Genomic DNA, 14,989 nt, shown 5'->3' on the forward strand with positions numbered 1-14,989 from the left:
TTTCTAGAAGTTAATGAACAAGGCAAAAATTAAATAAAGTTACCTAGAATGAAACATCACAACACGGTCTAAGAACAACTTCAATTACTCGCCTACTAATAACTCAACCCAACCATCTTAGTTCTCATGCTGTTATGGACACCAGTAATTAATATAAACATCAAAAGCAATCATTGTAGAAAGACTGGTCATTTCTGCAAAGCTTGGCAAACTCTCAACTACCTGCTGGTTATTAATTTTCAAACATATGGGAGCTCTGTGGTAATACATGTTAAATTGATTCTCCTCTACAAAATATAACGAAAATGAAATATTAATCTTCTCTAAAGTAGATACAATTAAGGCTATTCATATTTGTTGCAAGCCAGGCATAAAACTTAGATGCAATGATATTACTCTTATAAATACTGAATTTACATACTTTTCACTACAGCTACATGACTGAGATTTTATATGCCTGGGAGGTTTGGGGAAACTCAAGAGAAATCAGGGCTTCCACATTAACTGACAATTGCAATGGCTTCCATTGCTACCTACAACAAAATAGCACATTTGGTCAAAATACCGTTATTAGCAAAATAAAAAAATATATGTGCCTATAAAACATTATCACAAAAATTACATTAAATATTTTAATTATCAGGCTTGGCAACTGTCCTTTCAAGCAAGCCCATTCATTTTTTTTTTTTTCTTTCTTCCTCTAAACCATTTCTGCAGTAAAGGCTGAATTTCATCCAGCTTATTCGGTGTGCCCAAATCTTCCTCTAAGAATAAGACTACTATATAGCTGATACTATTTTATTATATAGCCAGCTTCTTTGACAAAAGGAGCATGAATTTTAAACTCATTACGGAATTTTCAGTAAGCAGATTTCCATAAACTTGGTTTGTAACCAAATGACCAATTTCCTGGTGCAAGGAGCTAATTTCTGGTCCTTCAAGATAATCAAGACTTACTAATGGCTTGTCTTTGCAGTTCAGTGATAAAAACAAATTTAGCAGTTTCATAATACAGGTAAACCATTAATAACAAAAAAATGGCTTAATGAACTCTGCAGAGAAGTGAGAGATCACGACTTTTCATGACCACTACACTAAACAATACAGCCAGGCATTTTAACGTTCAGCTGCCCAAGACCGTTCATTAAGAGACTGGATGTCAGTGTATTATGTATAGTCCTACTTTTAGACTGTACCATGAAAGTTTGTAATCAGGTGCATACAGTTTATAAGAGTTAAGTAACAAAGTTAAAAATAAGTAACACAGGGCAGAGAAAAGTCTTTTTGATCACTGTATAAAGACCAAAAGAACTACTCCACACTACAGTGATGCCCAGAGGATTCTTGGCAAGTTGCATCCCTTCTATTTTCAAGACAGCATTTCATCTCCTTTCTTGCCTTGTGATCCAATTTGCCATACATCCTGCAACAAACAAGAGGCCTGGCACTAACCCATACACAGGTTTACCATCCACGAGGAGAATGAGAACGAGCGGCTCCCCCCCAAAGCTCTTAAGTTTTGCTATTCCTCCTAAAGAATTTAGTTCATATTCTATTTAATAACATCCAACTCATCTGAACACCAAGCCAGAAATCAAGGGAAAAAAATTTCAGGATATGAAACCAATTTCTAAGGAGCACTCACTTCTACCAGATTTCAATCTGTTGCTAAACTTTCGACTCCTGTACCAAAATAACAATGCAATTTTAGAAGAATTCAGCTACCACATAGATGGCTTTTCTGGTGCATTTGGTATTTTACACTTTAATCTATGACTATAGATTGCACAACTGTACCTCCTAGAGTAAAAATTTAAATAAATGTCAAGATGCATGTTAAAAAAAATATGTGCAGGGTTTAGTGAGAAACATGAATGTATTCTGAAAGTGTTCTCCCCTGTACCTGATTTATATAAGTGTAGAGCTCTTCTAAACTAAGAACATAAAAAGGTATGCTATATTGTTGACTACAGAATACTGCAAAGTTTTATTGCCATTTAAACAAAGAAGCCATAACAGTTAAATGAGCTCAGGCAATAGGTTTCAGCATCAAAAGGTGCCAGCTGTAAAGAGTTATGGCTAATTGAATATGGAACTCCTGCTTAATCAGATAACTGCTCTGCTATTTCCAAATGAAATGCCATTTCCATACCGTCTGAAAATGGCCTATTTTATTGGTAACCAGAGAAAACAATATAAACTGTAAATAACATTAAGTGCTCTGTTTACCCATTCCAGGCACTGAAGTAGCAGGGGATCCAGGGCGTCTTGGTGACTGCAAGGATGGCACAGCAGTTCTTTCTGGGGGTCCACTCAGAGCTGATGTGTCTCTCTGCAGATTAGGAGATGCTGGAACCACCGATTTTGGAGAGCCTTGTTTAGGAGTTGCAGGTGGGGGTGTAGAAGCATTTCTTTGAGCTGTGGTCCTCTGACGAATTTCTGAGAAGAACATGTGCATACTGAATTTAACATCTAACATTATAAGCAAGAGACTACTAAGAGTACATTCATATCATTATTCCAATCAGCAAATTAGAGAGTCAAACAAAACCAGAAAGGTCTCTAACTAAAGATCACTAGCTGCCTGGCTGACCGTGCCATAGAAATAAAATGCAGTATTCTGTGTGGGGTTTAATAGCAATAACTATAAACTGTTAAATACCTCGGGTAAAATTCTTCTAGAAGAAAATTAGCAGATACATACCTGACGATTCTGTTATCTAAGGCAGAATGTTAGAGATATGAACAGCTAGATTCACTAAATGTGGTTAACAGTGACAGCTTAGTCTCTAAAAGGTACACCCCAAGAATGCCTACAATGTAAGACAATCATACCCTACATAGTTAGTGTCTAGCATTCACATTAGTTTGAACAAGATGGCTTGTCTTCCTTCACAACAAATGGAATTTAACATTAGAAATGGACTTTAATCTCCTCGAGTTTCAAGATTAGAGAGATTTTATCTGCTGACTTTGCGTGTCAGGCTGGAAGATATTATATCTTTAGCAGGCAGTTTACAGGTCCACTGGCGACCAGCCATGGGGAGATGGCTGTGCTGAAGTCTGAAGGAACGATCCCTGTCCTCGGAAGTACAACACTACCACGTTAAGCTTCTGTACAGGCTGGAGGAGACGGGGAGTGTGACATCAGCTTACACTAGCTAAGAAAGAGTTGCTATCACTAGAGTACTAGGTCAAACATAAAAGTTCTGCTGGAAAATTGCCAACACCTCGTGCCACGAAATTGCAACACACATGGGCACATGTCCTTGCCTACTTATCGGTACATATAAATAGGATTAACATACACAAGAAGAATAAAAGACCCTGAGGTACCATAATTTAGAAGACCACAACTGCACAAAGTCTTATTAAAAATCCACCTAGTTCAGTTTCCTACGGAGCAGAACAAATCACTAGTTTTCCCCTGACACACCTTCATGTGCATGACTGCGTTACTTCCCACAACTTTACCCTCCATGCTACATCACCCAATGAGTATGAAGATTTGTATTTTAACTTGGTTTTAGCAAGTAAAGTTTGTCCCCTCACTATTTAAACCTTTAAGAATCTGGAAACCTGAATAATTGGTGAGGTAGTTGCAGAAATTCCTTTAAGACTTCCTGGGTGACTTGTTTCTATTTTGAAAACTGCTCCTGTGTTGAAAGTTTTATTTTAATGAAGAATTAATTTATGACGAACTTCATAACTGACATTTTTTTGAGAGGTTTTTGTGAGAGACATTAGTAGCAACCTTTCAAGTCTAAATACATTAGAATAGTTGCATCATCCTTTCCATGCCATCTGACCAACAGGAATGACTCATCTACAAACGATATATCACTTTTGCCCCACAGTTTATTTATCCATATGTTCAAGTTCATGTTACAGAGTCTGCTCATGTACTAGTTCCAAAAAAAAAAAAAAAAAATCAAGCTAAAGGTATGCAATTTCCAAAGGTATGCAATTTCCCAACTCTTCTCAGCTCCACAGATCTTTAAAGAAAGTGAGTAATAAATATGAAGCTTAACTCGACTTGTTCCAAGATCATTTTAAGTATCTATAAAAAGACATTTTAATCCACTGCTAAGGCTTTCTTCATTCTTTTTCATTAAAAAGTCTGCTTTATTGTGTTTTTACATATAAAAGTGTCAGAGATCATGACTAATTTCTACATACGATGTTACTTCTGCATTTTGAAGGCTGTCTTGTTATATCATGCGGTTTAAGTATGTCAGTTTTGGTTGCTTAACGGCTCTGAATCTGTTTTGATAGGTCACGGATATAACCATGTTTATTCTAAGCCCATAATACACTATTTTTAAGACATTTCCATGCCACCTGCAACAGCTTTACCCCTTTTGCCTGTTACTTTTGAAGGGTCATTTTTGGCAAGCCTCCTTTGAAAAGGCTTTCAATTTTTAAAAAGTTACTGCTACTTTAATGAGACTCCCCCATATTTTTGCTCCTACAAAGATGCCAAACTCAAGTACTTTACAATCAGTATTAGAGACGTGCTTCAGCATTTTCAGTCTTGTTACAAAGGTAACAATGCAAGACTCGTTGCTAGTTTCTACAAAATGATATCAGGTTATTCACAAGGCTTTTGGTTTTTTTCCCCCCTCCACTTAGAGGGGACACAATATATAGGTACTGCTGATGTAGTTTTAATGAAGTTTTGCAATTTTCCAAGGTTTTTTTCTCCCCTGAATGATTTTCGTGCATCTGCAAAACAACTGTATGAAAACCAATAACTAACTTAAAAAGCACACTGGAGTCCAAATTCTGCAGTTACTGGCACTGAACAATACAAATACATAAGCAGACACATTACTTCACAGGGCTGCTATTTGCAAGGGATGATTCAGTATGATCTGAAAGAATATCAAGATATTGCCAGTGGTGAGACAGCTGTATCTTTCATGTTTACAAGCATAACTATTTTATTTCTCCCTCACTTTAAAACTCCTTGATTTTGGTAGAGAAGAATACATATTTTTTAAAGAGGTACAGCACAATGTAGGTCAAAGTATAGTTCACATTAACTTGTTGGTTTTAGTGACAAAGACCAACCAAGAATTTTCCTTTTCCTCTCAATGCCTGTACCCATGGCACAGCTTGCAACCATCTGTTACTGCATTATTTTTAATTCAGGTCATGGAGTGATCTCATTTACAATAGAGCCCTGCTAACAGTTGTATTAGCACAATGAAGGGAGCAGGTATCAACAACAGGATATTGTTGACAAATATTTATTCCACTGCCAATACATACTTACCCTATTTTTTTTTTCATTCAGTCTAAGTACTGAATAACTACATGTTCATTATCTCTACCCCTCAAAACACTCCTGTATAGATTGAACTTAAGTTTTCAAATTACTTTCCTTCTGGATTTCCAGGTGCTTTCTTAGGCCAAACTCAAGATCCATCTGAATCATCAGTTAAAACTAAAATTATTTAAGAAGTGCACGTCAAAGCCACAAAAACTGCATAAAGAGCTAAATACATATGAAAACTAGGGCACTACAAGTTGTTTTTCTGAGAGGCAGCTATTACGTAATGCTGATTAAGTCTTTGTACTAATTAGAATGATGTGCAAGTTTCCATTTCAACTGGTAAGTCAAAAACATACCAACTAACTAACCTTTCATAAGTTGCCTCATACACAACATTGTCCAATCTGATTACACATTGGTCATTACTTACCCTCTTTTCAAAAAGACTCAATTACAGAGCTCAAGATAATGAGTTCTGCTGCCTGGCTAGCTTGTGTCCAAAGTGAACAAAGAGAAGATCAAGGAAGCTTTAATGTTAACTTGATAACAGATATTTTAATATTCCCGGTCACTATAATCCTACCACATATTCCAAAATACACCACGACCACATTAAGGTGTCACCTAGTTACATTAAGTTATATGCTGCACAGAACAGAAGCTAATATCTGGTTTGGGCAGGTATTATTTAGTGTGAACAGCAATAAGCTATTAATTTTTTTTTAAGATAGAAACTGAAATAATTACTACAGATACAAAGAACAGGTTATTTAGAAAATAAGTCTCTACAATTTCAGAAGCTGAAGCCAAACACAGTGTCCCTCCTGAGCTATAATGCGTCTACAAAATACAATAGTCTGAATATCCACTTTTACATGGACAAAAAGTAGCATCAATTCTAAATTCAATGTGTTAGAAAACAGATTGGAAAAAGAGAAAAAAGGAATCTGTGCTCTATCAGAACAAAATTATATAGAATCATAGAATCATTTAGGTTGAAAAAGACCCTTAAGATCATCGAATCCAACTGCAAACCATGATAACGTACAAAATTCATTTTCTAAAACTCTTTCCAAGGCTAAACTGCACTTTTATTCAGGATAAAGTAAATTACTTACTTTAATGCGGATGCACCCAAAGAAGTGGATTCATGTTTGAATAAGAAGTGTACTTTACATTTTCACAATGGAGTCCCCAGTTAGAGGTCTTTGGTTCACACCACGCCACAGTCATCAGAAAGCAGCACTTACATACTTCTCAAGCGAAACTAAACTGAAAGATGCCCTCCACCCCATCCATGAGAACCATTTACAGTTAGCCCTAAATAAAAAACCCTAAATATATATATATATTGTGTGGGCAAACTCCTCAGCAACAACTGTTTCACTCTAAAAGTCTACTCCCATTATACCACACTTATTAATGCAGATAACAGTCTATAGTGGCTGGCTCTCAGAAATACTTCTAACTATCAAAACCTCTTCCTCATAGCCCTTCTATTAACAGTTGAGTCAAACAACAACACAACACACCATATTCTGGATCCAACTAACCTACTTTTGACTAACTCAGAACACTGGATCAAAGGCACGCACATTGTGCTTTATAAACCCAAACATACACAAGACTAGTTAACTTATAGAGAGTGAGCAACTCGCTTGTCACCATCGCTACTAACACAGCACGGGCAGAGGGGAAGAGAACAATCATGTAACTTCTCAGGAGTTTCAAAAATGCTGGTGATATCCCTTAATAAAGCCAGGGTGAATAAAGACTTATTGTCTATTTTATTTATAGCTAGTTATCTCTAGGTCTCTACATAGAAACACACATTTCCAGGTAGTTTCATCCCCTGGTCAGCATTACTTGCATTCTACAGATCTGTCACCCTTCTTCTGGAGTGATTTCCAACATATCTCAAGGAGAAGGATGAATATAAAGAGTTAAAAAAAAAAGCCTACCTAAATATTACAGGCATGACAGAAAATTCTTGGCAACCACACATGAGCTGTATTAAGACAGAACAGGGTGTCAGAATGGCCCTTCAGCCTTAAGAAAACTATGAATGCCACAGAAATGGAACGATAGGAGAGACAGGTGAGGAGCAAACTTGAGAAAAAGCTGTTGTGCCTAGGACACCAGAAGAGATAAAAGCTTAACTGCTAACGTAGTGCACTGCAGCTACTCACTGTCAATGTCAACAAGTAAGGATGAGCTAAAAATGTTTTCATGACAATTTGAAGCTAAGCAAGAAGAACAAAACAGTGGATTTGACCATGCAGCTTATAAACACCTCTGTTAGTAAATCCAGGTGCTCTGCTGCACACCCATCAAAACCAGAACTCCAAGAGCAAAAAACGAGACAAGTAAAAGTTTGGTTAGTCACAAGAATTAGACAAAGTTGGCAATTCTAAAAAACGCTCTAAAGCAATCTATTTTATGGAATATTATGCACATCAGATTCTGCAGTTCAATTTGAGCATAAGGCCCTACATGTCTAAGTTGGTTATAACAGCAAAATAGTACTCACACTGAGACAGACCCTTGATAGGTATTTTCAGTATTATAATACAAGGTGGCCTTTATACTGTATTAATACTAGCATTTACAGTTTAACTATAGCATATTATACTCAACCTTAAGAAAAACTTAAAAAAAATTATGCAAACAAACTATTGTTAATTTATAGTCCACATTTTTAATGCAAACATTCTACTGGCAGAGTGTGGGGGAGAGATCTTTTCAGTCTTGAAACCTGTGTGCGCAATCTAGAAACAAGGCTTCCTTGAAAAGCATGCAAGTTTTTTCCTATTTCTTTTATTATTTTATTCAATAGCACCTTTAAATTGAGTAACATAAACTGTCCATTCTTTGCATCTAGAGAACACCTGATTTCTGCACTAGCTTTGTGGAATCTCCCCATCCACAATATAAAAATAGTTTAAGCACTGCATTACGAAAGGTCTTACTAGCCAGAAATAGAAACAGAATTGAAAAGCTAAGTCAGTGAATATTACATAAGATTTGAAAGCACCTTAGTATTCTAGAAAAATTGCAAGTATGCCACAAGAAGTTAATTTTGTCTCTGCTTTAGCAACAAGCAGCATTAAACATCCTGCTATCTAGAAGAACATCAGCCTTCAGTAACAGATCCCTTGTCTGAAAAATACAGAAAGGTAATAGGCATAGTCTAATAAACAGTCTATTAACCCTAAATAAAGGTCAATTGATCTACAAATCTTATCATAGAGAGACTTCTAGAGTGGAAATTGCTACAAGAGACAAGTATCTAAGCTAAAGAGCAGCCACTTTACAGGGCTATTACCTTGTCCAGGTCTTGGGGTTGCAGATGTTCCAGCAGATGGCAGTTCAACCTCCTGCCAATTAATTACAAATAATATTATCTGAATGTTGGGCTCCATAGTACCTTTCATATTAAACGAGTATCAATACCGAGATTCTTACCTTTGCACTTGATTCTGGATCAAACCTGTCAAGGATTAATTTAGCAGTCTTGTACGTTTCCTTCTCCATTACTTCCTCAAGCTGGAAACAAAAGGTTTCACACATGAACACAGAATTCTTCGAAGTATTTTCCCCCCCATCTCCTCCTATTTACAAGCAACTTATTAATGTTACAGAAAGGTGAAGCTCAGTCCAATGAGCCAGTAGCACGTTCAGACACCTGCATATTTGCTATATTCCATGGAAATTAAACTTTGCTTTCAAAGATAGTTTCTAAACTCTAATGGGCTACTTATATTTAACAGCTTTATTGCAAGGAAACACCAAATATTGCTAATTGTTTACATATAATGAGGAGAATAATTACATGCACCAACTTCAATAATGGAATGTGCAAAAATCTATCAGCCATCATTATTGGAAGTTATTAGACATGACAAGCGAATGACAGGCAATTCCTTAGATTTATTTCCTCATAGCACTTAATGCTATTAATTTAAGGAAGGTCGTTAGCCAAGTGGTTTACAGAATAAAGTCTCTGTGCCAATTAACTGCTGTCAGCATTGATTTTAGATTATTTATTAGCAGAAGCAATTAGCTTGCTGCAAATGCTGTGAAAACTCACTAACTAGAGAACAGCCACGGAATTTGCTCAAATGACTTTAAAGGCTGGATCTCCATCTTTACAGCGATTCAAACTGCTTTTCAGAAAAAAGGGAACATGTTAAGAATTTAAATAAAAAAATTTACTGAGAACTATGCATACTTTAGGGAGTGTAATTAAACCACTTCATTATTACAGAGTTTTATTTACAATGCACTCAAGTGGCTTTATAGCTAATACATGGGCTTAATTAAAAAAGTAATCACTAGTAAAGTATCATTTTGGTGGTTAACAGCCAACACGAGAAGCAGCTTAACTTTAAAACAGAGATAGCTGAAGTTATGACAAAGAGCTGATAAGTATAGAAATTATAATGTATTTTACAGTATCTTAGGCAAACCTTTTCTCCTAGATATGCTGACTAATGGCCATGTTCAACTAAAGGGGGAGGTTGGTTGTTCTTAAGTTTGCTGTTGGCATAAACTGCAAAACTGAAAAGGTCGGTGGTCAAAAAATTAAGTTCTCTCAAACTCGTTTATCCCTGCTAAAATAACTTATGGTGCATGTTAACATGAGTTTTATACCATTATTTAGCTAGTGAGAAACTAAAGTTTCGGCCACTCTGCGTATACAGGTGTTGTAGGAGTTGACAGACCTCGGAATTATAAACAGGCCTCACAAGCTAAGTAAATACACTCAATTTAAAGGATACACAGTATTCATTTAACAGCTCATTCCTACACCCACTACCAGAAGTTTAAGACAAGTAATACTACCCAGGCTGTTAATTAAGGACTGCTGAAACAAAAGGGAGTGAAGAGGGAAGTAAAAATCAATTTCCTAAACTTGTATTTCAGCAGGACTTTGGAGTTAACCCACTAACTTCGTAAAACAAATGCCACACAGTGCAATAAGATCAGAATTAAGGGCCTAATAGGAAAAATAAAGTATTTATTGCTGATGAAAGTGAAAACCATAAGGCAGATCTTTATATGAAGGAGTAAGGTTAGTGAGGTGAAGCTACAAAGCAGGGAAGTGTTAACAGTCAGTGTCAATATCTGGCCCTCAAATCAAAATTAAAAAAACCCAAGTAACTTTACATCAATGAACATATAATGTATACAAATGTCTTTATAGCCACACAGGAAAGAGAAACACTCTTCTGCAGAACTAAGTGACCTTTAGGATGGGGATAAAACAGAACACTCCACCATGACTTGACACCTTCCTTATCTAACATACTTCTTGCTATAGCAGTGTTAGATAGGATGGTAGTTATTTGTGGATATGAAATGGAAAAATTTAGCTCATCACAAGATTCAGATGTCAAAGTTATCCAATAACTATATAATGTGAAGAATAATTCAACAAATTACTCTTCATATTTTGAAATTCATAGATAGCTTTTTAATTCTAGTACAGCTGAATAGAACAAGAGTTCGATTTCACAACTGACTCTTTACACATTCCTTGAGAATATCTAGAAATTGTCAAGACTTCTATAAGCACACTCACAGTTCTCATGGTTTTACTTCTAGGATACACTTCTCTAAAATCAATTGAAGTTTGGCTAGTAATATCAAAGAAGGAATCACACGGATGAAAGTTCTCTTACTCTTTAAGCAAATTAGTATAGTTACTAGAAACAAATAAGGGCCTCCATAAAATTTAAATAGCAACCATACGTTTGCATAGCCAAAGAAACTGGCTTATGCACTGCCACAGCAAGCACATTTATAAATGCAAATCAACATACTGACTTCTGGATTATTCACCATCTTGAAGCATAACCTTGGAAAGGTTAACCTAGTGCTGAGCGCTGGCTCGCTAACACAGCAAATTGCTCCACACCCTCTGCTCTTTTTCTGTAATATACTCTTCTCTGAGATCCAAAAACTTTTCCCACAAAAACATTTTCTACTGTCTGCCAAGGGCTAATTCATAGTCCATTATTATCAAGCTTAAATGCTGAGTAACCAGAATCACAAGTGAAGTCTATGTGAAAGTTAATACCAGCCTAATCATGGATTTTTCAAACATTTCATGGAATCAACCACATCTTAATAAAGAAGCATGGTCATGTACCACATTCTCTCCTATGAATAATTGCATGGATGGCCTCCTTTCCAACTGGCAACCAAACAGAATTCCTGTGGCAACGACATCAGTTGCCTATATTGAAAAGTAATACGAGCTATTTATGCTCACACAAAGCTACAAGATCCATTTCAGTCTACCGTGTAAGATACACAAGTACACATAGCAAAAGTTTCCTTAAAATAGGAAATAAATAATTTATGCCACAATAATCAAGTGCACTCTCAATAGATCCAGGCAAACAGTAAAACAACCAAAGTAACTGTTTTGTTTAAACACTGCATGGAAGAAATACCTCATTCAATCATTCATCATGATTTTCAACTGTATTTTCAGCTTCCAATCACACATTTGCAGTACTCCAGCCTATATTGGGTAGACTGGGCTTACACAACAATCAACTCCTAGTAGATGCTTTTTTCACATACTGAAGATAACCAAAACATCTACAGTTTTCTATGCCTGGAAGGCTGAAGGTATAAAGTTCATTAAACAAACAGTTATTTTGGAAAAAAATGCAACATATGAATTTTGTTATTTATTACTAACATAACTCCAAGGCAGTCTCGAAATCAGACTTTTTTTTTCCCTAGAAAATTAACAGATGCAGCTTTCTAAATTCTTATCTGAAATGGCTAGGAAGTCTGTCCAAGTCTAATATTACGCTCAGCCTACTATAACAGAATAGCTGAGCAAACTTCAGCAAAGTTTAATTCTAACATTAGTGAAGTAATTGCTATACTATCTTCACGACTGTTCTCCGTGTAAGAACTATCCCATCTTTAAGACTGCCGCTCCAGGTAAAATCTCCACTAATTCCCACCTGGACCAGCTTAATACATGTCCTGTGCCCTTGCTTTAATACGCTTAACCCTCTGAACTTGTTCATCTATACACATTCAGGCTTAAGGGCTGACATCCTCATTAACTGAGGACTCTAAGGCCAAAATTACAGCAACACAATCACAAACACAACCAGAGTATCCCTTACAACTTTTTTGTCCCTCCTTGATTGTATCTTGAAGTAGTGCCTTAATTATAGGTAATGAACTTAATTCCTACCGCAATCCATAAAGAAACACTCAACATGTTTTAAAGCATTCACCCAGAAAAAACAGAGCACAGAGAGTCAGTTCTGTGGAAAATAAGTATTACAGAAATTTTGAGTTGAAGTACAGGACAGACAATATTAATGGTCATTTCCAGATGAAATACCGGTATTTCTGTTTGTCTAGTATTTTACCCACATGAATATCTATGTAATTATGTCACCAAAGACTGAAATCTTTTGAACAAAACTGAAGTTCTATTAAGCAGCTCACTGCACAGCCACCAGGGTATTGTATCTAGTAGATGAGGAGTTTAATCCCTTATAGGTACCCTTCAGCATGTAAGTAATGTCACTAGGGAAAAGGTGGACCACATGCCTGTAAAACAAGTACCATAACATTTTTCAAAAGGACAATTGTCTTTAATGGAAGTTTTCTCCAGCAATTGGGTATCTGAATTGCAATAAAATGAAAAACCATAGCTGTTGTGACAGGCTGACAGTGGCTAGACAACAGTGTGCATTACAAATAAACAGGAAATACATAATTTACTTATCCCAGATACTTTGAGGATCACAATCTTAGTAACTAATCCTATTTGCAAACTCAGTAGCAAATCTGAATCCAAGGGGGGGGGGGGGGGGAAACGTCTCCCTCCTCCCTTCCCATTATTTTACTTGGTAAAACAAAAACCCTTACCAAAAGTCCTAGAGTTAACGCAAAACAAAATGAAATCTGAATACTATCAAAACCAAATTATTATAGAATATAATTTTATGAGTGTTTTTATGTGAAATACAAATTATATTCTGTCTCATTACCTGCATCCACTTTCAGCTCATTTCAACATGCTAGGTTTCATGTATGATGATCTAATTTTATTGCTTAATTGAATACCTTTAAATGATGATGAAACTCCTGAGTTGATCTCCTGAGTAAAAAATACCAACACTGCACTGAATCAAGCGGCTGCAGTAAGTCTTCTGCTTCTGGTTCCTTGCTAGGAACCAGGCACCCACAAGATCAGGAACTAATCGTGGACTTTTTATTCCCCTCCAATTGAAGAATAGCTGAATGACAGGTTATTGGACTTCCCAGAACTCTGTTTTACTAATCCTATTTAGAAGTTTGCCTTTAATGATTATAGCATGACATGCGTATATATTAATAGCAATTTATATTTCCAGGTTTAAACTCTCCATAGTTAGAGTATAATTTCAATATTGTTCACATAGCATTCATACAGTTTTATTTTTAACTACTGCCCACTCCTCTACAATGTTTTTTTTATTTTTTGCATATGGAAAATACACATTTACATCTTGTTTCAACAGAATCAATTCCCAAAAGAAAAGCTTTCCCCTTCATAAACCAGCTTTTTCCTCATTAATCTTTTATTCAATACCTTTTCTCTAAAGTGCTTCTCACATAAAAAAAAAAATCAGCATTACTACTTCTTCTAGAATAAATAGGAAGGTTTTCTTGATTACAGAAAAATAAACTTATTTAACTGCAATTAAGGCTTTAAATTTAAGACTCCAAAAGCTGTTTTGCTCTCCATTGTGCTTTTTCTTTTCCAAGAACTTTCCCTCCAAAGCTACTCATTGACTATGTAAATTGGAGAGATGAACTAAATTCAGTTCAACAGTTTTCATAAAGTTAATTAAAAATGTAGTTATTATACTCATTTATTTTATTCTCAGAAAATGTTAGCCTCTCCAACCCCTTTTTATCACCTCTCCAACTAAAGGACACTTCCATTTAACAGATTCCTTAACATAAAGATTAGCAGACATAAATATTAGCAAATCCTCTTTACCAAAGGACAATGACATAATTAGGTTACAGGTTACCATTTTTACTTCCACATTTTAAAAGTGATAAAAAAAGAATGGAAGATCAGTGAAATCCATTTCCCCCGTAAAGGCCATATAATACCAGGCTCTTACCTGGCTCCTTTTTGGTAGCTTTGTTGCAGGTTTTCTATTAGTTTAGCTACCATGACAAAATTCAGAAGGCATGAGGTGAACACTTTGGAAAACTCATTAACAATAAAGCTTCATAACACAGCCTTTGGAGTTTTTTAGGGGGAGGAGGTGGTGGTGTCGAGTTTTGTTGGGTTTTGGTGATGGTAGTTTTTAAGTTCTGCCTTGCAAGACAGGAGATGATGCCAACAATGAGTAAACAGAGAACTTCCTTATGGAATGATTAAGTAGAGAGGAAGCAGCTTTCAGTGTTACAAACTTCACAAAAAGTGCAAGTTATTCAGGACCCAGAATCTTTTCCATCCTAAGTTTGTCTTACTGAGATTAAGCATTGATCCAGTTGAAGCAAATACCTGTTTTATACCGTTAACTCATCCACACAGCTCACAAAATAAGTGACCTCAAGACAACTGACAGGATCGATACATGACAAGATACATTTTTAGAGGAAAATGTAATGGAGAAAACACGTAGTACAAAATTAAGATGGAGAAAGATGGGAAATAAGTGG

The 14,989-nt window shown here is 35.9% G+C and overlaps 1 protein-coding gene across 2 annotated transcripts in view; it reads right to left on the reverse strand.

Annotated features, from left to right (window-relative positions):
* Positions 1 to 14,989, reverse strand: part of LNPK (lunapark, ER junction formation factor) — a 38,950-nt gene that overhangs the window by 12,769 nt on the left and 11,192 nt on the right. For both annotated transcript variants that reach the window (XM_074145216.1, XM_074145215.1), the window contains exons 6-8: positions 8,744 to 8,824; positions 8,604 to 8,655; positions 2,230 to 2,439 (exon numbers count right to left, since the gene is read on the reverse strand). In XM_074145216.1, coding sequence (XP_074001317.1) covers positions 2,230 to 2,439; positions 8,604 to 8,655; positions 8,744 to 8,824 — 343 coding nt within the window. The remainder of the gene's footprint in view (positions 1 to 2,229; positions 2,440 to 8,603; positions 8,656 to 8,743; positions 8,825 to 14,989) is intronic.

The sequence above is a fragment of the Numenius arquata genome, chromosome 3, assembly GCF_964106895.1.
Source record: "Numenius arquata chromosome 3, bNumArq3.hap1.1, whole genome shotgun sequence".
In the NCBI taxonomy this organism is placed as follows: Eukaryota; Metazoa; Chordata; class Aves; order Charadriiformes; family Scolopacidae; genus Numenius; species Numenius arquata.